This window comes from Hippopotamus amphibius, chromosome 17, assembly GCF_030028045.1.
Source record: "Hippopotamus amphibius kiboko isolate mHipAmp2 chromosome 17, mHipAmp2.hap2, whole genome shotgun sequence".
Lineage (NCBI taxonomy): Eukaryota > Metazoa > Chordata > Mammalia > Artiodactyla > Hippopotamidae > Hippopotamus > Hippopotamus amphibius.
In genome coordinates this window covers 38,651,311-38,675,624 of record NC_080202.1, presented here as the reverse complement: position 1 = coordinate 38,675,624, position 24,314 = coordinate 38,651,311, and the positions used below count along the sequence as shown (strand labels likewise).

Here is a 24,314-nt window from a genome sequence, read left to right as displayed (position 1 = left end):
TAATTCCCTTTGGTGGACTTGCCAGATGGTCTGGCTAGTGCTATGCTCCCTGACCCTCTGTAATGTCAGGTCACCCCTATCTCAGCTTCTAGCCTCCAGTCCCCAGTGCCTGGAGGGCTGCCCTCTAGGGTAACAGGACTGCCCCACAGACAACAGGTCAAATGAGGTGATGGCTGTGAACCCCTCAGGCGAGTTCACTGCCAGGCACAGCCTCTAAATCCTTTTCAAGAGACATATACCCCCCCAAAAAAATAAATAAATAAATAAATTTAAAAAAAAAGAGAGAGAGACATATCTATACGGAATATGTGAAGAAGGCTTCAGATTGACCGCCCTGAGGAGGCCACTTCGGACCATGTATTAATTAGAATACAGATTCAGCTGTGTTAAAAATGTCCAACTGACAATGCACTTAGACATGAAAGAAGTTTATTCTTCTCTCACATGTAATAGCATGAGCATAAGTAAGCAGGAGTTGATGTAGTGTCTCTATGATGTTAGGGACCCAGCTTCCTCCTACAACATGTGCCTCGCATGTTGTGGTCCAAAATGGCTGTTTCAGCTCCCAGCATCACATCTGCGTCCCAGCCAATGGGAACCGGGCAAGGTGAGAGCCCCTCAGTTCCTATTAAGGGCAGTCATTCTGCTCATCTTCCATTGGCCAGACATAGTCATGTAGCCACACTTAGCTGTAAGGAGGTCTGGGAAACATGGTTTAGTTGGGTGCCCATGTGCCTAACTAAAGCTGGGAGATTCTGCTATAAAGGAGAAAGGGAGAATGGTTATTGAAACAGTTATCAGTCTCTGCCATGGGTGGACTTTGCCATCAAAACTGCGGGTGCCAGTGGTAGCATGATCAGGGACCTGCAGTGGCAGACGGGAAGAACCCCCAAGGTTGGTGAATTCCAAGCCACCACCACGTCAAGAAGCCAGTGGTGACTGACTTTGTAGAAGAAAAAAACACGGTGGCCAGCGTGTTGCCAGGGAAAAATTCTCCCAGAAATTTGGTTCCTCATTTCTCTCTTCTCATGCAGATTCTTTTTTTATTTTTATTTTTTATTTTTTTTTTTTGGGGGGGGTACACCAGGTTCAATCAACTATTTTTATACACATATCCCCATATTCCCTCCCTTCCTTGACGCCCCCCCCTCGAGTCCCCCCCACCCTCCCTGCCCCAGTCCTCTAAGGCATCTTCCATCCTCGAGTTGGACTCCCTTTGTTATACAACAACTTCCCACTGACTATTTTACAGTTGGTAGTATATATATGTCTGTGCTACTCTCTCGCTTCTTCTCAGTTTCCCCTTCACCCCCCGCCCCCTCCCATACCTCGAGTTCTCCAGTCCATTCTCTGTATCTGCTTCCTTGTTCTTGTCACTGAGTTCATCAGTACCATTTTTAGATTCTGTATATGTGAGTTAGCATACAATATTTGTCCTTCTCTTTCTGACTTACTTCACTCTGTATGACAGATTGTAGTTCTATCCACCTCATTACATATAGCTCCATCTCATCCCTTTTTATAGCTGAGTAATATTCCATTGTATATATATGCCACATCTTCTGTATCCATTCATTTGTTGATGGGCATTTCGGTTGCTTCCATGTCCTGGCTATTGTAAAGAGTGCTGCAATAAACATTATGGTACAAGTTTCTTTTGGGATTATGGTTTTCTTTGGGTATATGCCCAGGAGTGGGATTACTGGATCATATGGTAGTTCTATTTGTAGTTTTTTAAGGAACCTCCAAATTGTTTTCCATAGTGGCTGTACCAACTTACAGTCCCACCAACAGTGCAGGAGAGTTCCCTTTTCTCCACACCCTCTCCAACATTTGTTGTTTCCAGACTTTGTGATGATGGCCATTCTGATTGGTGTGAGGTGATACCTCATTGTGGCTTTGACTTGCATTTCTCTGATGATTAGTGATGTTGAGCATCTTTTCATGTGTTTGTTGGCCATCTCATGCAGATTCTTGCTGTCTGTGCTGGTGAAGGACTGTCTGGGGTATCCCAGACAGTCCTTCCTCTGATCACTCCATGAGCAAGACTGTTCTCGTTAGCTCTCTTTTGGTTCTAAGGAGCCATTCGAGCTGTCTCAGGGGAAAGGTTTATAGAGAGGGTGCAGAGAGCTGTCACAGGATCCAAGGGCTGGAGATGAAGGACAGCCTGACCTCAGGGGCCTGGAAAGCTGTTGGGAACCAGGGCTGCTCTCTCTGTCTTTCGAGACCCTCCTCAATTCTGTCTCTTTTTCACTTACCCAGCATACGTTTATTGAAGCCAGATGTGAGGGCTGGCTTCCTTCTGCTTTCTGTGGATCAGCAGTCATACTTAGGACAAGGCCCTGATGACACCAGAGACCCCGTGTTCCACACTTGCTGCCCTGCTGGACTCTTAGCCACACGATCGAGTCCACTTCCTCCGTGTCTGAGCAGGTGAAGCCAGCGTTTCCCTTCCATGGGCTGAAGGCCTGTCCCCTCTTAGCTTCACTGCCTTGGAGAAAAGCTTGAGGAATCAGGAGATGCTTCCTGATTCCTCCTTCCTTCCTCCTTCCCTCCCTCCTCCCCTCCTTCCTTCCTTCCTTCCTTCCTCCTTTGACAGAGAACTGTTTTTCTATCCTCTCCCCTTTCCTCAATCTCAAACTCCTCCTACTTTGCCCCAGTCTGGCCAGGAATAGAGCCCAGCTGACATGCTCCAAGCCACCACTGCAGCAATTCCAGTTTTCTGACTGGAAGGGCCGCCGAAGGTGATGGTACAAGCATTTCAGGAAAAGAAGATGAGGAGCTGGAGGTGCTTTCCTGTGCGCAGGATGTCCCAGCGATGGGAATGCTTTCCACGGACGTGGATTCCCAGAGGAGGCAGCTGCTTCCTTCACATGTGGCTTTTGTGTCACCTGCCATCAGTGACGGGGAGGATGCTGTCCATGTTGGCGTCACACTGCACACTCTCAGCATCGTCAGCTGTGGGGTCCTGGTGATTTTATTCACTCAGCAAGCAGATCCCTAGTACCTACCATGTACCAGGTGCCAGCCCTGTGCTGGGTAAGTGCTGAGGGGGAGGAGAGGAACGGGACATGGTCCCTGAGCTTTGTGCTCCAGAATGGATCCACCCTGGTTCTTCTGATGTGAGAAATTTTAACTAATGACTGATAAACAGCCCAAGTTGCCTTTCAGTGGGGCAGTCACTCAAGGACCTGAGAAACAGTGGACAGAGGAAAAGTCACTGCCTTGGAGTGAGACTGACCTGGTTTCAGAGAGTTATGTGGGCCTCAGTTTCCCCACCTATAAAATGGGACCAATGTTAGCACTCATCTCCCAGGGTTGCCACACACAGCAGTCGCAGCTCTGCAGAGGCCAGCTTCCCTTCTCTTTCCTCCTGTTTTCCTAAGCACCGCCCCCAACCCCTGAGAGCTTCGTCCTCGGCTCTGCCCAGGAGTGACTGCAGCTCCAAGTTGTGGCCTGCTCTCTAGGCTGCGGTTTGGCCTCACCCATCACCATAGAGCCTCACTCCCGAGGCCGGGGCTCGGAATAGATACAGCTCCCAGCCTCACTGTCCTGGAGGTAGAGTCAGTCTGTGCCAGGAGAGGTGGTCTGTTGGGGCCTGTTAGGGACTTGTGGCCGATTCTGCATGGCGCTGTCCCCTGAGGCAGTCCTTCCCCTGGCAGGCCAGCTGCACCTGGCACTTTTGAGGCCGGAAGCAGAGCCTCAGCCCAGCTGGCCTGAGCAGGGAAGCCATAGGTACAGAGGCCTGTGCTCGCCCAGGGATCTGCTGACGCACTGGAGAGGGTCCCTCCCTGGGAGTTAGAGGCAGCAGCTGCTTTAGTGTCTGACTCTCCTTGTGTCAGCACAGATGAAGACTTTTTGTCACTTAAGAGGTGCCATTGGAAGGCTCCTTGGGAACTCTAAGAATGAGACGATGCTGTCCCAGGATCCCCTCACAGCACACAACCCGGCTCCTCAGTGGAGCAGCACCGGCTGGGGTGGTGGACTGTTTGTCCTTCATAGACCGAGGACTCAGAGCAATGGGCTGGTGAGACACATCCCCAGTCACCCCACCCTTTAAAGCCTCTTAGATGAGGCAGCAAGAGACGTGTCAATGTCAGTTTGGGCTTCACAACTGCAGAGCGTGGCTTCTGTGCAGGGGCCCTCATTTCCAACGCGTGGTGGATGCTCTGACCAGGCGAGTCCCAGGAATCAGGTGATGGAAACCAGACCGCTTTCCAAGCTTTCAAGCAGCAGTTTTAAACACAGACCTCATACAGAGTGGAGTAAGCCAGAAAGAGAGAAACAAATATCGTGTATTAACGCATACATGTGGAATCTAGAAAAATGGTACAGATGAACCTATTTGCAGGACAGGAATAGAGACACAGACATAGAGAACGGACACATGAACACAGCGGGGGAAGGGCAGGGTGGGATGAATTGGGAGATTAGGATTGACGTATATACACTACCCTGCGTAACATAGATAGCTAGTGGGAACATGCTATAGAGCACAGGAAGCTCAGCTCGGTACTCTGTGATGACCTAGGTGGGTGGGATAGGGGTGGGGTGGGAGGGAGGTCCAAGAGGGAGGGGATACATGTGTACATAGAGCTGATTCACTTCACTGTACAGCAGAAACTAACACAACATTGTAAAGCAATTATACTCCAATAAAATAAATAAATAAATACAGGCCTCTCAGGTTTCTTGGTGGAAGCTGTACTGACTCCCACTGGACCTGACGGCATCTGTTCCCCATGAGCTGCCGTCCTGCTTTGTTTGGTAATACCATCCCATCCTGGTCACTAGAATGCACTAGTTAAGCAAAGGATGAGTAGGCTTTCGACAAACCATGCTTTGAATGGTCCTGCTTTGAAACTATGAATGGTCATTCATTTGTTATCATAGCCTCCAACTGAGCACATATTCTGCTTAAACACCACAGGTGAAAGCTGACCTTACCTGTGGGGAAGTCATGGTCTTACAGGAAAGACAAGTGTGGAGACAACAAATCTAAACGTCAAGTCGAGGGAATTCCCTGGTGGTCAGTGGTTAGGATTCTGCACTTTCACTCCTGAGGGCTCAGGTTCAATGCCTGGTCTGGGAACTGAGATCCCATAAGCTGCACGGAGTGGCCAGAAAAAAAAAGTCAAGTCAGTCATCACAAGGGTGCAACGCATTGAGAGGGAGAAGCCTGAGGTGCAGTGAGAGTGTAACAGGGGCATCAGGAAGGCACTCCTGAAGAAGTGACCATTGAGCTGAGATCTGAAGGACCGCACGGAGTCAGCTTCTGAACTGAATGAGAGGTTTTGAGACACAGGAAGAACCAAGGTCCTGAGACAGGCAAGCACTTAGTGATTCGGAAACTGAGAGAAGCCCAACAGGGCTGGAGCATGGAGAGCAAGGGGGAAGGTGGAGGTGGTGGGTGGGGGCCAGACTACCATGCATCAGGAAGAATTCAGGTTTGAGTATGACAGAGCCCTGAATCTGAGGACTTAACAAGCATCCCTTCAGGGACCCAGGTTCTAACTTTCCACTCCACTATCCTTAGGATATGGCTCTTGTCCTTATGCTCACAAGATGGCTGTTGAACCTCCAGTCATCACATGTGCATTCCAGGCAGCAATAAGGAGAAGGGCAAAGGCAAGAGGGAGAAGCAGTCAAATTTGCTTGCTACAAAATCAATATGCTATTAATAAAAAAGAGGGGTAATGAATATTGGATAGGCAATGTCTAGAGTTTGCCCCACAGGGCCTTGTAGGTCATGATAAGGAGCGTGGCCTTCAATCTGAGTGCAACTGGGAAGCCGCAGAATGTTCTAAGCATGGTGGTGGCATGGAAGGAGGAGACATTCAGGGTTGCCCCACGTGAGGCACAGCAACACACACCTTTGGGCATGTGTATTAGCCTCCTAGGGCTGATGTAACAAAATATCACAAACTCAGTGGCTTAAAACAGTAGAAATTTATTGTCTCACAGTTTTGGAGGCCAGAAGTCTGAATCAAGGTGTCAGCAAGTCCATGCTCACTCTGAAGGAAGGCTAGGGAAGAATCCTTCCTCGCCTATTCCTAGTTTCTGGTGGCCCCTTTCTGGTGGCAATCCTTGGTTTTCTTGGTTTGTAAACTGTATCCCTCTAGTTGCTGCCTCTGTTGTCACTTGGCCTTCTTCCCTGTGTCCCCTCTGTGTCTCTGTATCTAAATCTCCCTCTCTTTTCTTTTATTAGGAACCTGTCATTGGATTTAGGGCCCACCCTAATCCAGTGTGACCTCATCTTAACTTAATTACATCTGCAAAGACTCTATTTCCATATAAGATCACATTCAAGGTGCAGGGGGATTAGGACGTGAACAGAGCTTTATGCGGGACACAATTAAACCTTCTGTGTGTTCAAAAGGAGTAGAGGCTACCTAGATGCTGCTTTGCTCTGTTGGCCACTCATGTCCCCCTCCCCCACACATCATAAAAAGCCTAGGAATTAGGAAGGCAGGTTTATTTCCAAAATTTTGACTGTGCCAGGCACCGGTCTCTCTTTCTTCTCCTATAAAAGGGCAAAAGGAAGGTTCTGGGCCCCCTGCACAGGCCTCGCCTCACCTTGGCAAACGCTTCTTAGGCATCAAGATTTCAGGGATCTTGAGCCACGGGTGCGGGGCTGATCTTGCCTGTCTGTGTGTGTCAGGGGCTCAGAGCTGGGGGTGGGGGTGTGTGTGGAAGTAGACATTTAAATGATGCTCCAAATAGCATCTAAACTTCATTTCCTTTCTTCAGGCAAAATTTTAGGCTAACTTACACCCTTTAATAAACCACTCCGTCGTTGGAGCTAGTGGAGAGAGAAGTTGAGCTGTAGCCGTGGCTGTGGCAAGTGGTTGCAGCTGACCCTAAACTGGGTTCAGAGTTGGGGTCCTGCAGACTGTCAGATGCACGGTGTTGGTCAGGACCCCCTGTTGTTTTTGCTTTGAGGTGGAATAAAAACCAGTCACCATGTGACTCCCAGGAAGCAGGCTGGAGATCATCAGGCTCTTCTCTTGGGCATCTTTGTTCACGTCTTTGCGTGAGTTCACGTGCAAGGGGCTTTGTTTCTTGGCAGGTGATTTTTTTTTTTAATTGAAGTATAGTTGATTTACAAAGTTGTGTTAATTTCTGCTGTACAGCAAAGTGATTCAGTTATACATGTATATACATTCTTTTTTTATATTCTTTTCCATTATGGTTTATCTCAGGATAGTGAATAGTGTTCCCTGTGCTGTACAGTAGGACCTTGTTGTTTATCCATTTTATACATAATAGGTTGCATCTGCTAATCACAAATTCCCAATTCATCCCTCTCACACCACCTTTCCCCCAATGGAATACTACTTAGCCACAGAAAAGAATGGAATAATGCCATTTGCAGTAACATGGATGGACCTAGAGATCATCATACCCAGTGAAGTAAGTCAGAAAGAGAAAGACAAATACCATATGAAAACACTTATATATGGAATCTAAAATATGACACAAATAAACCTATCTACAAAACAGAAACAGACTCACAGACACGTGACTCTCACAAATAGCACCCACAAGTCATCCCTTGAGGACTCCCGTGGATGGTAGAGGTCCTCATTGGGTAAGTTGGGAAGAAGATCAATGAGAAGGTGATGTTTAAGCTGAGCATTGAAGGAAGTAGGGATCTGCCAGGGGGAGAAAACAAGGTCATTTTAGACAGAGGATCAGTGTGTGCAAAGGCATGAGTGACCACTGATGGCCTCAGACTGTCGGGGAATGGGTCCGGTGAGTGGGTACGCAAGGTGAAGGAGAGTGGGAGAGAGAAGTGAAACTAGAGAGAAGGTCGGGGTGGCCCACGGTGAGACGTTGTGTGTGAGCCTGAGGTTTGGGTGTTGTCTCCAGGGCAGTGGGAGTCCCCGATGGCTTGAGAGCAGAGGGCTGTGGCCTTGTATGTGTTTTAGATTTGTTTAGCTTTGTTTGACGTCTGTGCTAAGGATGGGGTGGAGGGGCCAGCAATCTGGAGGCTGGAGGGGAGGAACCAGGCAGTGGCAGTGGGAAATCGACCCCAACCCCATGTGTCTCCTGCTCATCTTCCCCGAGCCCTTCCCCGACCCCAGGTGCCCAGAGTGTGGCACTTGTCAGAAGAGCAGAGTCTGCCTCCGGGCGGGTGGAGAGGGCAGGCGTCCCTCGGCCGTGCTCACGCTGGGTGCAGGGCAAGGGCTGGCTGGACAGCTGGCAGTGTGGCAGGAAGAACATGGGCGGCTCTGCTGTGTCTGCAGCCACGGCTGCTCGACAGCCTGATTAGTGACCCGCGACGCCCAGGGCTCCGCACGGGTCAGCAGCTCCACTTCTGTGGCAGCGGCCAAGTGGACCTGCCCACTCTGCCTCCTCTCCTCCTACGGCTGGCGGCTGGCGCTCCCGGATGGGCTGAAATGCTTTGACACGGCCACCTCCCCGGGCTCTTCCACTCTTCCTGCTGCCCATTTTCCAGCCTCCTTTAAACCCGGCTCCTAAATGCTCCTGTATAGGAGAGGCTTTACAGAATTAACCCCCAGCCCTCTGGGTTCTGGTTTGTTCTTTCATTCCATCCCCATCAGGCACATAGTAAAGCTTCAAAATACATCCCGAAGGCATCATTGCTGCTTCTTTTTTCTCTCTCAACCCTTTAGTGACTAATTTGGGCTCTGTCTTATCTCTCTGCTGGGGGGGGGGGGGTCTGTGTCTGTGTATTCTGTTTGCGTAAGTCCCACCTCCTCCATCAGACTAGCAATGCCCCAAGATCAAGGGTCTGCCTCCATCTTTAGACTGGCGGCTTCTGAGATCCAGTTTTTTCCTCTCCCCCTCAGTCTGGGAGCTCTCTGAAGACAAGGGCTCTGTTTGAGGCTGCCTTATCTGTTGCTCCCTCACGTCCCACGTTGAGTTCTGCCTTGGGTGTGCTCTGGGGGGGACTCCGGGACTAAAGGAAAAGCCTCTTGGCCTGTCTTGGGGACGGCAGGATGGAGCATGGATACAGCAGGTGTGGATTTAGCTGGGGCCAGAGCTGTTGGCAGCATGGCTAGGGGACAGGTACTGAGCTATCCAGGGCCAAGGGGAGCCAAAGGGCTCCCAGGCCTAAACCAGCTCTCTGGGCCCCCTGGGAGCGCCATGAATTCTCGTATCCAGATATCTGGGTTGGGGAGGTACAGAGGGTGGTAGCTGGCATCCTGATTCCTCACGCCTCCGCTCCTGTGGGCTCTGTCTTGGATGATGACAGGAGGACAACCACAACTACTATGTGTCCCGTCATTACGGTCCCAGCGAGCCCCGCAGCCGGGAGTTGTGGGTGGACGTGGCCAAGGCCAACCAGAGCCAAGTGAAAGTTCACAGAATCCTCTCCAACACCCACCGGCAGGCTTCGGTGAGTGCCCCAGTCCCTGGCAGCGCTGCCCTGGGCTGGGAGGCTGGGGGCCAGCCCACCCCACCTGGTCAGTGGGCATGGCTGTGGCTTGAGGTCTGTGGCCTGGGAAGTGCCTTCTGGGGGATCATGGGGGGCTTGACCAGAATTGGGGTGCCCACTTGTGGTCCTGAGGACCTGCCCTGGACATGCCTGCACCCCCAACCCCATCCAGATAAGCATGGGGCAGTGTGGGTGCCCAGCCCCCTGGCCTGCAGGCTGGCCCATGCTGACTCTCTCCCGTCCCCTGCAGAGAGTGGTCTTGTCCTTTGATTTCCCTTTCTATGGGCATCCTCTGCGGCAGATCACCATAGCAACCGGAGGTAAGGCCTTATCTATGGGGCTGGGAGAGGGTGTGGAGATTTCAGCCAGAGCTTGGGACCTATCTGGGAAGGCTCCCTGGAGACATGGTTTTATAGATGGACTGGGAAGGTCCCACATGTGGCTCTCTTGGGACTCCACTCTCAGGAGGGAGGTCATGAGTGTTTGAGACCATCTCCCTTACATCGGCTGACTTGCGTGTGTGTGTGTGTTTCTCTCCCTCTGGGTCAGTGCAGGCCAGGGTGGGCAGTCCCTTGGCCCCTGTGATTCTGAGTCTGTGAATGAGAGGGAGGAGACTGCACTAAGAGCCTGCTTCCTGGGACCAGGCTCCCCATTGATATAAGGAGCACGTCTTTGATTCCTGTGCACTTTCCAAGGGACAGAGAGAGGTGGGAGGGGCAGAGAGAACCTTCTCTGGTCCGGGGCCCTTTTGCTCCATACCCGCCAGACCCAGGCCCACCATGTAAGGCTGGGGCACAGAGGTGCAAGACTTGCTTCCAGCCCTGTCTACACTGATATTCCTGCATGAGGAAGCAACCCCTCTGGGCCAACTCTGATAATTCATCTACACTTCTTCCCACCGCAGGCTTCATCTTCATGGGTGACGTGGTCCATCGGATGCTCACGGCTACTCAGTATGTGGCCCCACTGATGGCCAACTTCAACCCTGGCTACTCCGACAACTCCACAGTTGCTTACTTTGACAATGGTGAGATCAGAACTCAGAGTTTAAGTCACCCAGCTCCAGGGCTCCCTTGGTCCAGCCCCTTTAGAGGAGCCCAAGGCCCAGAGAGTGCAAGGGACTTGCCCACAGTCACACAGCAAGGCAGCCACCCTACCTGTCAGTGTTCATTTTCCTCACCTGTAAGATGGGGACAAAATGCCTGCTACCTGATGAGGTAATGCAATGAAAGCTCTTGGCTCTTAGTAGAGGTGAAACAAATATCAGAGACCTTTATTGTTTCTTACTCTCACCAGGTTGTCCCTTGAACACCTACCTTCCACCCCAGGAGAGCAGATGTTTCTCTTATTTCTCCTCCTTTTCATCTCAAGGGGTCAGGATAGGCAAGAAGGAGGGGGCGTGCGGGGGGTTGGAGATGGTCGGTCACAGTACCTGGAGCAGAGGGGTGGAGAGGCTGAAGCGGAGTCTTCTGCTTCCTCTTCAGCTTGGAAGTCAGACTGTTTGTGGGCTGCCCAGCTCCTGCCTCCTGTCAAATTTGCAAACTGCCCCCATCATCCCTAAGGAAGCCAACCGGTGGCCCACCCACATTGGCCGCCATTTCCGCAAGGCCCTGCCCCTCGCACTGCCTCCCTGTCCAGCCAGGTCTCTGCTCTCCTCACCAGGGACAGTCTTTGCTGTTCAGTGGAACCGCGTCTACCTCCAGGGCCGGGAGGACAGGGGCAGCTTCACCTTCCAGGCAGCTCTGCACCAAGACGGCCGCATTGTATTCGGCTACAAAGAGGTGAGTGAGCACAGCTGCAGGGACGGCCTTTCTTTCATTCGGCAAATATTTGTCGAGACCCTGCCAAGTGCCCAGACGCAGGGTGTGGTGCCGGGGACACAGCAGTTAATAAGGTGGCCCCTGGCCCCACCTTTGTGGAGCTGTGCGTCTGGCTGGGGGGATAGATAGTGACGGTGGGGACGACTGTAGAATTGCCACTGTGACATGTGCTCCTAAATAGAGAAGCCAGGAAAGCCTTCTATGTGGCTTTTTACCTGAGCAGGGGTCAGGGGAGGCTCTCTTGAGGAAAAGGGTTGAGGTCTGCAGAGTGTGTGGGAGTTAAGGAAGCCAAGAGGAGAGTGACGTGTATTCCAAGAACGAGGAAAGCACATGCAAAGGCTCTGCGGCAGGACAGAGCACGGCTGGTACAAAGCACTGAAAGAAGGCAGCCTGGCAGGAGGGGAGAGAGTGAGGGCGAGGGGGTGGGGGGAACAACCGGATTTGCCTTGGAAAAGGCCACTCTAGCTTTGGAGTGGAGAGCAGAGGGCTGGAGCTCAGAGGGGATGCTGGGAGGTGATGTGGGAGAGAGGCGATGCCAGCTTGGGGTAGAGTGGGGGCGACAGACAGAACTGCATAGATTTGAGAGTCAGCTGGCTAATTAACAGGATTGGAGATGCAGTAGGTGGGGGAGGAGGGAAATAAGTGGGGTGGAGACCGAGGGTGACTCCCAGATCTCTGGCCTGCATGGAAGTGCCATTCACAAAAGATAAAGGAAATGTGTTTGGAGATGGTGTGGGGAGGACTTGGAATTTGGTTGGGGTTCCATTGGGTTTGAGATGTCTGAGTCCTCCAGAGGCAATGCCCAGCAGGCAGATGGGTCCGGAGCTTGGAGGAGAAGTCTAGGCGGGTCCAAGAGTGTTTGGGGGGTAGACAGAGCCTCTTCTCCCTGCTGCAGATCCCTATGCCCATCCTGGAAATCAGCTCATCCCAGCACCCCGTCAAAGCAGGCCTGTCAGATGCCTTCATGATTCTGAATCCATCCCCGGATGTACCAGGTGAGACCCCAGGGATCAATGGAGATCCCTGGATGGGACTGGACGCAGCTCAGATTGAACCAGGCTGGCGGGGGCGGGGGGGGGGGGATGGCAGTGGCGGGGAGTGGAGGGGTGGCAGAGACTTGAGTGGGAACCAAGGGAAGAAAAGGGGCAGAGTTGCAGCTGAGATGCTGTGCAACCAAATAATAAATAAATAAGTAAACAGTTTTTTTTTAAAGGGGGAGCAGAGTGAGTTCTGGCTTTTTTTTTTTTTTTTTTAATTTGGCTGCATTAGGTCTTTTTTTTTTAATAGAATTAATTTATTTTAAATTTTACATATTTATTTTTGGCTGCATTGGGTCTTCATTGCTGCCCTCATCTTCGATGGGGGGCACAGTCTTCTCATTGCGGTGGCTTTTCTTGTTGCAGAGCACTGGCTTTAAGCGCAGGGGCTTCAGTAGCTACGCACTCAGTAGTTGTGGGCTTTGTTGCTGTGCTGATGTGGGATCTTCCCAGACCAGGGCTCGAACCTGTGTCCCCTGCATTGGCAGGTGGATTCTTTTTTTTTTTTTAATTTATTTATTTAATTTATTTATTGGCTGCATTGGGTCTTCGTTGCTGCACACGGGCTTTCTCTAGTTGCTGCGAATAGGGGCCACTCTTCATTGTGGTGCGCAGGCTCCTCATTGTAGTGGCTTCTCTTGTTGTGGAGCACGGGCCCTAGGCACATGAGCTTCAATAGTTGCGGCACATGGGCTCAGTAGTTGTGGCTCACGGGCTCTAGAGCGCAGGCTCAATAGTTGTAGCACATGGGCTTAGTTGCTCCGTGACATGTAGAATCTTCCCAGGGCAGGGATTGAACCCGTGTCCCCTGCATTGGCAGGCGGATTCTTTACCACTGCGCCACCTAGGAAGTCCAGCAGGTGGATTCTTAACCACTGTGCCACCAGGGAAGTCCCACCAATTTTTCTTCATTCAAGCAGAGGAATTACTTTTTCCAGTAAAATCTCCAGTGGGAGGCACTGCTCTGGTGGTGGAGGGGGAGGGGAGCCAGGGCCCTTTCACTCAGCACACCCTCCATTTAGAAAATCTCCAGAGACACCAAATTAGGGTTTATGAGTCCTCCCAGAACACAAGCATAATTGCCTCCCCACCCCAGATGATAGAAGGAGCATCACAGGGGTTTCAGGAGAGAGGAAAATTGGGTTTCTCTCCTATCCCTGATCCTCATCCCCCAGTTCCCCTTCCTGGAGGCAACCAGGGTTACCTGGGTATTTCTAGAGCTACAAGCCTCCAGGTAAGTGTACGTACATATATTTAACACAAATGACGGCATATGATGTCCTCTGTTCTGCTCCTGAACAAAGTATGTCTTGCCCATCATCCTGCATCGGCACACATCTCATTCTTTTTAACGGCTGTGTGATAGCCCATTGCATGGATGTACCTTAACTGAACCAGTCCCTTGGACATAGACTTTTCAGTTGTTTCAGTCTTTCACTACCACAGTAATACTGCAGTGATTGGGGTGGGATGAATTGGGAGGTTGGGATTGCCATATATACATTACTAACAAGAAAAAAAAATCAAATTGTACACTTTAGTTTTTTAAATTTTTTTGTACTCTTTACATATATGCAGTTTATTGTATGTCAAGTATATCTCAATAAAAGTCATAAAAAAGAAACCTAAAAAAAAAAAAGAAAAGTAGGGGAGAGATTGTTAACTCAAAAAAAAAAAATACTACAGTGACTATTCTTACAAACGGGTACTTTTATGCCCTTCTGTGAGAATTTCCATACGATGAAATCCCAGCACTTCACCTGCCCCTCCACTGTCCCCCACTGAGCTTCCGGTGCTCCAGCGAGTAGCTCAAACCCCGCTCTGTTGCCCCAGTCAGCATCTGCTCTAACAGGTTGGTTAAGGCCTGTGATGAGCTGGTTGCTAAGGAGTATCATCCTGGTTGTATTAGTTAGCTATTGCCACACAGCAAAGTATGCTGAAATTCAGAGGCTTAAAACATTATCTCAGGGTTTCTGTAGATCAGGAAGGAAAGCATGACTTAGCTGGGTCCTCCGGTTCCCAGTCTTTCACAGGCTGCCCTCGAGGGGTTTGCTAGGGTAACCTCAGTGACTGTTGCGGGGAGATCCATTTCCAAGAGCTTCCACGTGGTTGTGGCAAGATTCAGTTTCCCCCGCAGTTCCTGCCACGTGGACCTCCGCATAGGACAGCTCACAACGTGGCAGCTGGCTTCCGTTAGAGCAGGCAAGGAAGACAGCAACAGAGGGTGAGCAAGATGGAAGCCAGAGTCTTTTTGTAACCTCATCTTAGACGTGCGGTCCTTGTCGCTTTTGCCATGTTCTGCTGGTTGGAAGCAAGTCACTGGGTCTAGCCCATGCCCAGGACAGGGTTCCTCAGGGTGTGAATACCGGGAGACAGGGATCGCTGGGGCCATTTTAGGGGCTGCTTACCTCGCTGATTACAATCCCACCCCTAGACACAGCTTTACAGTATCTTATTGGATCATCCTCACAGCATTGTAAATGAAGTCTGCGTATTTGTCACTTTCTAAATGAGGACACGGAAGCCCAGAGAGGTGGCATGACTTCCTTTCACACAGCTATGAAAGGTAGAACTGAAACCCTCGTCTTCTGTCTTTTAAACCCTGGGGTCCACCACTGAGACTTGCTCACTCTGACCCACTCCCGTGCCACCCAGAAAGGTGAGTCCTCTCCTCCTCAGTTCCCCGGACACCCACAGCCCTGTGTGCGCACCCTCAGGCTCTTTTGCGGGAAGGACCGTTCTTGGTGTCCGTGGTGCATGCCCCTCCCCGTGCATTACTGCCTCTCAGGGGCAGGTCTGTGCCTCCCTCACAGCTCACAGGGCTCTGTGCCCAGCGGCGGAGTCTCAGGAAATGTGTTTTGGATCCAGCTGTTGCATGAGGGTGAATTAGAGGAAGTCAGAGCCCCTGGGAGTGTCTGCATCTGAGGCTCCTCTGTGATTCTGGGATGAAAGGCTGTTTTAGAGCAAGCCAGGGACATGTGGGAAGGTGGGGTAACAAGGGGCGGGGGAGGAAGCAGAGCCCACCTGAAACAACAGGAGGACAGCTGCGCCTGTTCTGTGACGCAAGGGCTCTGTTGTGGGGGCTGCCGGATTCGGTGACTCCAGCTGCTGTTCTAGAGGTGCTGGGTCCACCCCAGCCGAGGGAAGCCCATGCCTGACCCCCAGACACTGCCCAGCGGCTCCTGGCCTCCAGTCTCCCTGCCCTCTGTCCCCCATTCCTTCTTGTCACTGCCAGACAAATCTGATCATGCCATCCTCTGGCTCTTTGTAGCCCAAAGCATCAATTCAAAGTCCTTACGGTGACATTTGGGGTCTGTGCAGCTGGGCACAGCCCACTTTTTTTTTCTTTCACTTTTATTGAGATATAATTGATGTACAGCACTGTGTAACTTTCAGGTGTTAGAGCATAATGATTTGACTACATACATCATGAAATGACTGCAATAAGTTTTGTGAAACTCCATCATCTCACATAGATGCAAAATTAAAGAAATAGAAAAAATAGATTTTTTATCCTTTGTAATGAAAACTCTCAAGATTTACTCTCTTAACCGCTTTCATATATAACTTAACAATAGTTTAATTATATTTCTCATGTACATTATGGGCACAACCTACCTTTAAAGGCTCGTCTCCGAATCCTCCTGTCACCCACCACCCTGTCCAGGCAGCACTGGCCTGCATGCCCTATGTTCCCCAAACATGCCAAGGGCTTTCTGTACCTTTCGATGCAATTCCTCATGTAAAATGCACTCCCCTTCCCCCCACCCCCCGTCCTTTTACCACTTGGCAAAATCCTACTCATCCATTGGTCCAGTTCAGATATTGCCTCCTCCATGCAGCAGAATTCATAGCTTCCTCCTCCGTCCCCCTGGCACTTTGTTAAGAGCTTTAATATAGAACTCATGCCACCATCCTGCTCATCCATCTTTTCCTCAACTAGTTCTGAGCTCCTTGCAGGCTCACCGTGGCCTTAGCACTTAGCTCAGTGCCTGCAGCAGGGCAGGCACTCAAAAAAATGAGTAACAGCTCGAGAGTGAGTGCTGAAGGGACTGGGTGTAGCAGAGACCCTGTCCTCTGTGCTCTGGTGACCCTAAGTGAGAATAAGCAGATAACCCTGACATCTGAGTTTGGGGGTGAGTGCTTTGATAATTGCATCTTTTTGTCAGAGAATTTTCAGCTTGGGGATGCAGTCATGGACTTTAGAAGGAACATTGAGGTGCGGGTGGAGCATATCACATGCATGCGTTTTTCTGGGGCAGTATCCATGGCCTTCATTGGTTTTTAAAAAATATTTATTAAATTAGTTAATTGATTGATTTTGGCTGCGTCAGGTCTTCGTTTTGGCACATGCGCTCTTCGCCGTGGCGTGCAGGCTTCTCTCTAGTTGTGGCATGCGGCTTTTCTCTTCTCTAGTTGTGACGCTTGCGCCCCTCGCTTACCTGCCTCCTGGCACGTGGGATCTTAGTTCCCTGCCCAGGGATTGAACCTACACCCCCTGAATTGCACCTACATCTCCTGCATTGCAGGACGGATTCTTTACCACTGGACCACCAGGGAAGCCCCACTGGGTTTTAAAATGGGCTACAGCCACTACTTTTCGGAGCAATGGCTTTCATGTGGCTGAGCGACCAGATTCCTCTGGGTCTGATATTCAACCCAGCAAGCAGGGAATTCGTTTGAATTTGGTTGAGCTGCAAAATAACAATAAATTCCAAAAAACCATGATAGGAGTTCAAGTAGAGGCCTGTGGTCTGCAGACCCTATCACCACGATATTCACCGCAGATATTCCCGTTGTTCCAGCCCACCCGGCCTAGAGAATGAGTGATGTCACTGCCCTTGTCCCCAGCGTGGCTCCTCCCTGCCTGGGGCACTGTGAGTTTACTCCCCACTCTTCAAGAATCCCCCAGCCACCCAACCCTGTCTCGGGAACTCTCTCCTCCTCGCAGGCTCCAAACACTTTCCTCCCACTCCTGTCTGACGGTGAAGAGGATTCTGCACAGTCTCTGTCCTGGGGCTGAGAGAAGGAAATGCTGAAAACAGCCAGAGTTTCTCTTACCATTACTTCCTAGCAGAAACCATTCCTCAGGCTTTGGAGCAGAGAGTCTGCAGAGTGTGCTTTGATGCAGAGAAAAAATTCAGATTAGCAGCGTCTGTTTGTAGAAGCAGGCAAAACACACTCTTTATTTGACTGGAGGGGCCCCCAGAAATCAATATAATTTCCTCACTTGTTTAAGAAACTCTTTCTTTCATAAACATTATGAAAGCAACTTTAGGGTGGCCAACGTCAAAACGGACAGAGATTCTGAATTCATGGAATCCGTTAATGAGGATTTCATTATTCAGGGCTCTAAAGTGTAGCCTGCCCCTTGGCTAACCCCAGAATGGCCTCGGATGGCCCAAGACAGAACTTTCCTTTCCTTTCAAAGGCAGCCTTGAGAAATGTGGCAGAGGCCTGTGCTGTACCTTGGTGCTGGCCCGCTGGGTGGGGAAGGAGGAGGCTGAAGAATTGGCTGCAGAGCAGTGAGAAGGACCAGCCAAGTGGCCGGGCAGCGGGGGCAGAGTGTCATCACCAGTTCTGGCCCGTTTTGTCTTCTCCTCGCTCCTGATAAAGGATCCTTTACAGTGCTCTTCACTGTAGCTTCTCATCCATCCTGGGGCCCTCCCCCCCACTCCCCGCCCTCCCCCCCCCGCCACATTTTTCACTTTTCTGTTTTCCCCTCTACTCTGCTCTGTGAGCACTGCTGTTTCTCACCCCCTCTCCTCTCTCTGCCCTTTTCTACTTTACTTCTGTGCTGAGGAGGACTCTCCTGCCTCCCTCCCATCCTGGGCTGAAAACCCCTTGGGGGTACAGGACCCTCATCGTGTAGATCTCTGGGGTCCCGTGCTGGGGCTCGATTCATGATTATGAAATGAATAACCAAATGGGCAAAGAAAGACGTGAACGAGTGAGTGAAAACTTCTTCCTGAACCAGCATCTTAGAATTTTTTATATCCATTTTGGAGGGAAGTTTGTGGCTGGACCTGTGAGTCTGATTTCTTCTGACCAAACCAACCCTCTCCCGCTGGTGTCTGGTGTGGAAACAGAACGGGACACGCCAACCTCTCTTTTGAGCCATGAACATCTCCTGATTGCACGTCAGGGCTTTCCATGTCTGGACCTTAGTATTTCTGAATATTTGATGAGTGGAAGCAGATATAAAACAGAGCGGCTCAAACTGCCAGAGATGTGGTTCTGGGGCGGCCACCGGCTCGGTTCCGGCAGGGATCTCGTTGGTTACACAGATGGACGTCATCGTCCTCGGGCGAGCCCCAGATGTTGGCGAGATAATCTGAAAGCAAATAACACAGCCAGGGACGTTAAGGGTTCTGTTTATCGAGAAATACAAGATTGCTGAACCAGACACTTAAACAAGTACAAGTTGGCAGTTGAAGTGAGCAAATATTTTTAATCAAAGACATGTTTCCGCCTACCCACCCTCCACCCCCTTCTTACCACCCACATCTCCGCGACCCTTGCTGGCAGGGCTGTGTTGGTTTTTGGAGGATGTCTGATCATCTCTGGCCGTACCCTCACTTGAGGCACGTCCGCACCTCAGCTCTCCAGCTGGCTGGTGGGGAGACCTAGCCCTGGATTCTGATGTGGGGCTTGCTGGGAGCCCCGCCTTCCGCAGCTGCCGTGTGTGTGTCTCTCTCCGTGCAATCGACTCCCACGACAAGTGCGTGCCCCAACCCCGACCTCCTTTGTCCTCCCATTGCACCTTCCTTCTGACCGAGGGCAAGCTCCGCCCTTACATCTTTGCAGGGTGGGGAAGCCCTGAAAGCCAATTCTTCCCCTGCTTTGAGCTCTACCTTCAGAAGGGTCTGGCTTTCTGTGGCCTGTCGAGGGCTGCCCTTTTGAGAAAGGCCGTAATCTGTGGTGGGTTGGGGAGGAAGGGCGTTCTTCCTTTGTGCTGCGGGCTGAAGCTCTAATAAGTTGCTGGGGTTTTCCTATTTGTAAGCCGTTCATTCATTCACAGTCCCTTCTTGAGACTGTGTTCTGTGCAGGGCCTGGTGTGAGGGGCTGGGGGACCGAGACAAATAACTTGCAGGCTCTGCCCTTGGGGAGCTCACAGCCTGCAGGTGGGGAAGGGCACGTGGCCAGCAAAGTAAATGTCGACTGAGCTGTGAAACCGCTGACACTGGACAGTGCGCAGGGGGCTGTGGAGCTCAGAGGAGGGGCCGCTAACTGTGCCCGAGGGTGGGGGATGTCTTCAAGGAGGGCCTGAGCTGAGCCTTGAAGGATGAGGCAGATTAAGGAAGAAATGGGGGACTTCCCTGGCGGTCCAGTGGTTAGGACTCCCTGCTTTCACTGCCGAGGCTAGGGGTTCCATCCCTGGTCAGGGAACTGAGATCCCACAAGTCACATGGTGCAGCCAAGAAAAAAAGGAAGAAATGTTTATGCAGAGTCTAGATCCCCATGGCCTCAGGCACCTTGGAAGACCTGGAGTTTCACGTGTATTTTTTCTCCTATTCCATTTCGGTGTTAAAAGCGGTGATTTTTTAGGAGAGGTGGCCCCTGGGCGTAGCGGGTAGGATGGAGCTGTGAAAGGCTGCCTGGAACTTCCCCATCCGCCGCCTAATGTCTCACATCCCCCAGGTTCACTCAAAGCCCACGCCACCTTCACACAGCAGTTGGTGTCACACAGGGAGGGCCCTGCAGCACATATAGGCCTTCGGGTGAATTGAAAATTGGTGCCTCTTCTGGGTAGCTGAATTACAGAAAGGTGCCCTCCCTCACCCCAATCTCTTTCAGACACACCCCTGCTTGGTGGCTTTTCTTGTATCAAAAAAAGAAACCTCTGTGTGTGTGTGTGTGTGTGTGTATGTGTGTGTGTGTCTGTGTATGCATGTGTGTGTGTGTGTGTATGTGTGTGTGTCTGTGTGTGCATATGTGTGTATGTGTGTGCATGTGCATGTGTGTGTGTCTGTGTGTGCATGTGTGTGTATGTGTGTGTCTCTGTGTGCATGTGTGTGTGTGTGTGTGCTTGTGTGTGCATGTATGTGTGTCTCTGTGTGTCTGTGTGTGTGTGCGTGTGTGTGTGTGTGTGCGTGTGTGTGTGTAGTGCTCACATTTCAAGTGCAGGCCTCTGAGGTGGGGCAGCAGATTCCTGTTTAGTTCCAGGGTAGCTTTGTGGTCACCAGCGCCAGAACAGTTTCCTTTTCATTGCACAGAATATTTCAAGGATGTTCTGTGGTAGCGGATGTTTCGGGGCTGAGATGTCCCCAGGCTCTGCAGCAGGACAGCGGGCTCTGGTGGGAAGAGAGCAAGCTTTGGGGTCAGACCACCCAGGGTTCAATCCTGGGTTAAGTAGGAGGGAACAGTTCCAAGACTGAGGATAAATAAATGATAGAAACGTAGCTGAGATTTTTTTTTTGCGCAATGGATGCTCCCCTAGATTCTTCATTCAGGACGAGGCACCCAGTGGTTACACAGGACACCCTCCTTTTCATAGATGCCCCTACTGAGTTCTGCTACCACCTCGGGAAACTTTCCTCCAAATCACGTTCAGCTGAGTAAGAAACTTATATCCTCATCTACTCTGGGCTTCTAATGACAAAAACCCAACTGAAACTAGCCTAAGTGAAAAGGGGTGCATTGGGGATACCAAAGTAGCCCAAAGAACCAAAGGAAGAGCGAACAATTGAGAAGATAGGACCAGGAAAGGTCCAGAGCCTGGAATGCCACCAGTACTCCATGTTTCTCTCCACAAGGTGGCTTCAGCCTCTGGCTTTCCCTTTGAGACTGGAACACTGGCCGTTCACGGACCCTGAGCTTGCATCTTCTCAGCATTATTACTAGAGAGCAAAGGGCCTCCTGGTTACAGTTAAAAAGTCCCAGGGAATATCTCTGATTGGTCTGACTTCATCAGGTGCCCAGCCCTGGACCAATCCCTGTGCAGCCAGGGAGGCAGAGTCATGAAAGAAAATGCAGCACAGACCACATGTAGGAAGGAGCTGGGGGCAGTTCCTTGTGTTTCCAGAAGGAAGAAGGGGTGTTGGGCAGATCAAATTCTAAGTGGCCCTTTCCTCTCGTGGGAAAACTCATTGACGAAGCTCAGTGGCTGGCTGCTTGCCTTTTGGAGTTAAAGGAAACCATCCCCAAGTCATGGTTCTTAGGTGGTCACGGGGGTTTGGTGGGAAATATCAGAGCGTCTCAGACTGCCATTTTGGGAAAAGGCTTTTCATCTACAATTCCAACTTTTTCCTCCCAAAGGTGTTGGGGCAGATGTTAATGTCTTTCTACTTCGCAGACAAGAAACTGAGGCCCTAAGGTTATCCAGCTTGTCAGGAGCAGAACTCGACTCAGAATTCAGGTCTCTTGACTCTGAGGTCCTGTAGGAAGTTTCTGCAGGGACCGAGGCAGGACATAAGCCTGGCTCCAGGCCCTGAACCTTGCTGTCCCCTCCATCAAGGAGGGGAGAAGTTCTCCAAGTTCAGCCCGCCCATCTGCAGATGTTTGCAGAGTATTCACTGTGGGTCAAGTTCAGGACCAGATGATCACAGTCAAATGGTCCCCACCCTCCAAATCGACCCTAATGACCACACAATGTGGCAAGTGCAGTGGGAGGAGGGCACGGGGCAGAGCAGGGTTATAAGAGGGAGCTGGTCAAGGGGGGCTGCTCAGAGGAAGTGGCCCTGAGTTGGATCTGGAAGGGTGAGCTGGACAAGAAGAGAAAGCGTGGAAGAACATTATGGGTCAAGGGAACAGCAGCTGTGAAGGCACAGAGGCATGGGAAAGTGTGGACCCCCTGTGTCCTGACCCCGGGAACAGCTGGGCCTCTGTGGTATTAACCTGCTTATAACACAAAGCTCTCCCCTCAAGGTCAACTCCTGTTCTCCTGTCTCCCCACAGTTTCAACACAGTTATCCCAGGATGACGGGTTTACTTCCTGCCCTCAGTGGCTGCATACTAACTCCCAGTTCCACTCACTATAATCTCTTGCCCACACATCAGGCTCCAGGTCCAGGGCCCGAAGCCCTCTGGCCATGAGCTACTCCTGATGACAGGCTCTGCCTCTGTTTCAGAATCTCGGCGAAGGACCATCTTCGAATACCACCGTGTGGAGCTGGACCCCAGGAAGGTCACGAGCACGTCTGCCGTGGAGTTCACCCCATTGCCAAGTAAGTAGGGGTTGTTCCCACTGATGGGGGGAGGCATTCTGTCGTCCTGGAAAGAGCTTTGGAGCGAGACTGAGTTCCATCCCAGGCCCACCACTGTCCCCAGTCTGGGTACCACCACCTAATTCTCTGGGCCTCCGTTTCTCATTTGTAACATGGGCCTAACACCACCCTCCTCCCAGGGCTACGATAAGGGTTAGGACTACAGCAGGTAGAGCTGGGGATGTAAACGAAAGCTCAGACGTTAATTGGCACATTCCAGGCTCAGGTCATGCTTGTGCTTGATATGTGACAGTTATTGTTACCAAAACATAATTGAAACCCAGGAGAGAGGTGCCTCTGAGAACTTAGACTGAGCTCCTAGAAAAGATAATCTAGGAACCGAATGGGTCCCTAAGTTTAGCATTGTATTTTCCTTAGAGGAGGCACGATGCTGGCGTCCACAGGCAGAAGGCAGTAGAGAGATTTAGCCGGCAGCTCTCCAAGACCCAGGGGGCCCAGGCCTGTCCCTCTTCTGCACCCCGCTCACCTGCCATTGAAGGCACACCGTGGCCGAGGCCCCAGCTGCTGCTGTGGACGCCGCAGGATAGGGGTTGGATGCCCTTCGGGATACGGTCAGGGCGGCTGGGGAGAGGGAGGGAAGGACAGCACTCTCGTTCTTGTATTTTTAAAGAGAGTTTTAATTTCCTCTCCTGTTTCGTGGTACCTCCCAGCTTCCCTCTGAAGCCATGACCTTCTCCCTATCACCTGGGGCATTTCTTGCCTCTCTTTCCTCCTCTACCTCTTCCTTGGAGGTTCTGGGAACGGGGGGGTGAAGAAAGAGGAGGAGGAAGGGTCTTCTCGAATGCTAGGCCATGTCCCAGCAGGTATCCTCCCCTGGAAAAGAGGACCGTCCCTGACACCTAGTCACAGGGCTAGGACACCTGCCGTTCCAGCCCTGTCCCCACCCTAGTCACCCTCCCCCTAGGCAGGGCTCCCTCAAGGACTGGTGAGAGCAAACTTCGAGTCCCAGGAATGAATAAACTGCATTTGGGAGCAAGGACATCCACGGGCGGGGCTCACTGCTTGGGCGGAAGAAGTGAAACATCATAGGAATGTGTTTCTAGGACACTGTCTATGCATTTAAGCCACTTCCCACCCCTCCAGTGAATTCTGTGAGCGTTTAATAGCACACAGGACATCTGAAATACAGATGAGAAATAAAGGTCAGTGGGTTTTATGAATACCCCACGAGGCTCCCAGGGTTTTTTCCCAGTTTGACTGGAGCCATTTAAGGGGTCTCCAGAGTTGCTGGGAATGACCAGGCCATGGGCTCCCATGGAGGAGGGGGCACAGTGCTACCAAGCCTGTGATCTGAGCCCCTGGGAGGCCAGTTTGCTTTGTCTTCAGAAAACTCTGCACCCCACAGCCCCAGGCTTTCTCCCTTACCTTTGGGTAGGGGAGGACTGAGTCAAAATTCTTCCAGAGGTGTGGCTGGTCTATCTTTAAGCTATTGCAATCCATGGCTCGTCCCTCTTCTTCTTCTTCTTCTCCTTCTTTTTTTTTGTTTGTTTCAAGAGACTCATGAAAAGGTGGCCTGGGGTGAAGGTGGGAGCTGGGGAGGGGGATTCCCACAGGGGGACCTCAAGGCTAGGAGCTCAGGCTCTCGGCTCAGGCAGACGTTGGTACAAACCCAACTCGTCGCTCTGTGACTCTCTCCAAGCCTCAGTTTCCTCCTCTGTAAAATGGGAATACCAAAAACAACTGTACATCGAGTCCATAAACTTTACTTACCTGCCTACCACACGATGGGCACTGTTCTAGACCCTCCAGATGCACCAGAGGACAAAAAAGCCAGAGCGCTCTCATTCTTGGGCCCAGCCAGTCCCTGCTTATTTCCTGTCGATGG

General features: G+C 51.2%; 1 protein-coding gene across 2 annotated transcripts in view; it reads left to right on the top strand.

The window, feature by feature from the left end:
• Positions 1-24,314, top strand: part of PLXDC1 (plexin domain containing 1) — a 63,416-nt gene that overhangs the window by 20,374 nt on the left and 18,728 nt on the right. For both annotated transcript variants that reach the window (XM_057715625.1, XM_057715624.1), the window contains exons 3-8: positions 9,224-9,367; positions 9,657-9,726; positions 10,311-10,433; positions 11,069-11,187; positions 12,122-12,221; positions 22,334-22,429. In XM_057715625.1, coding sequence (XP_057571608.1) covers positions 9,224-9,367; positions 9,657-9,726; positions 10,311-10,433; positions 11,069-11,187; positions 12,122-12,221; positions 22,334-22,429 — 652 coding nt within the window. The remainder of the gene's footprint in view (positions 1-9,223; positions 9,368-9,656; positions 9,727-10,310; positions 10,434-11,068; positions 11,188-12,121; positions 12,222-22,333; positions 22,430-24,314) is intronic.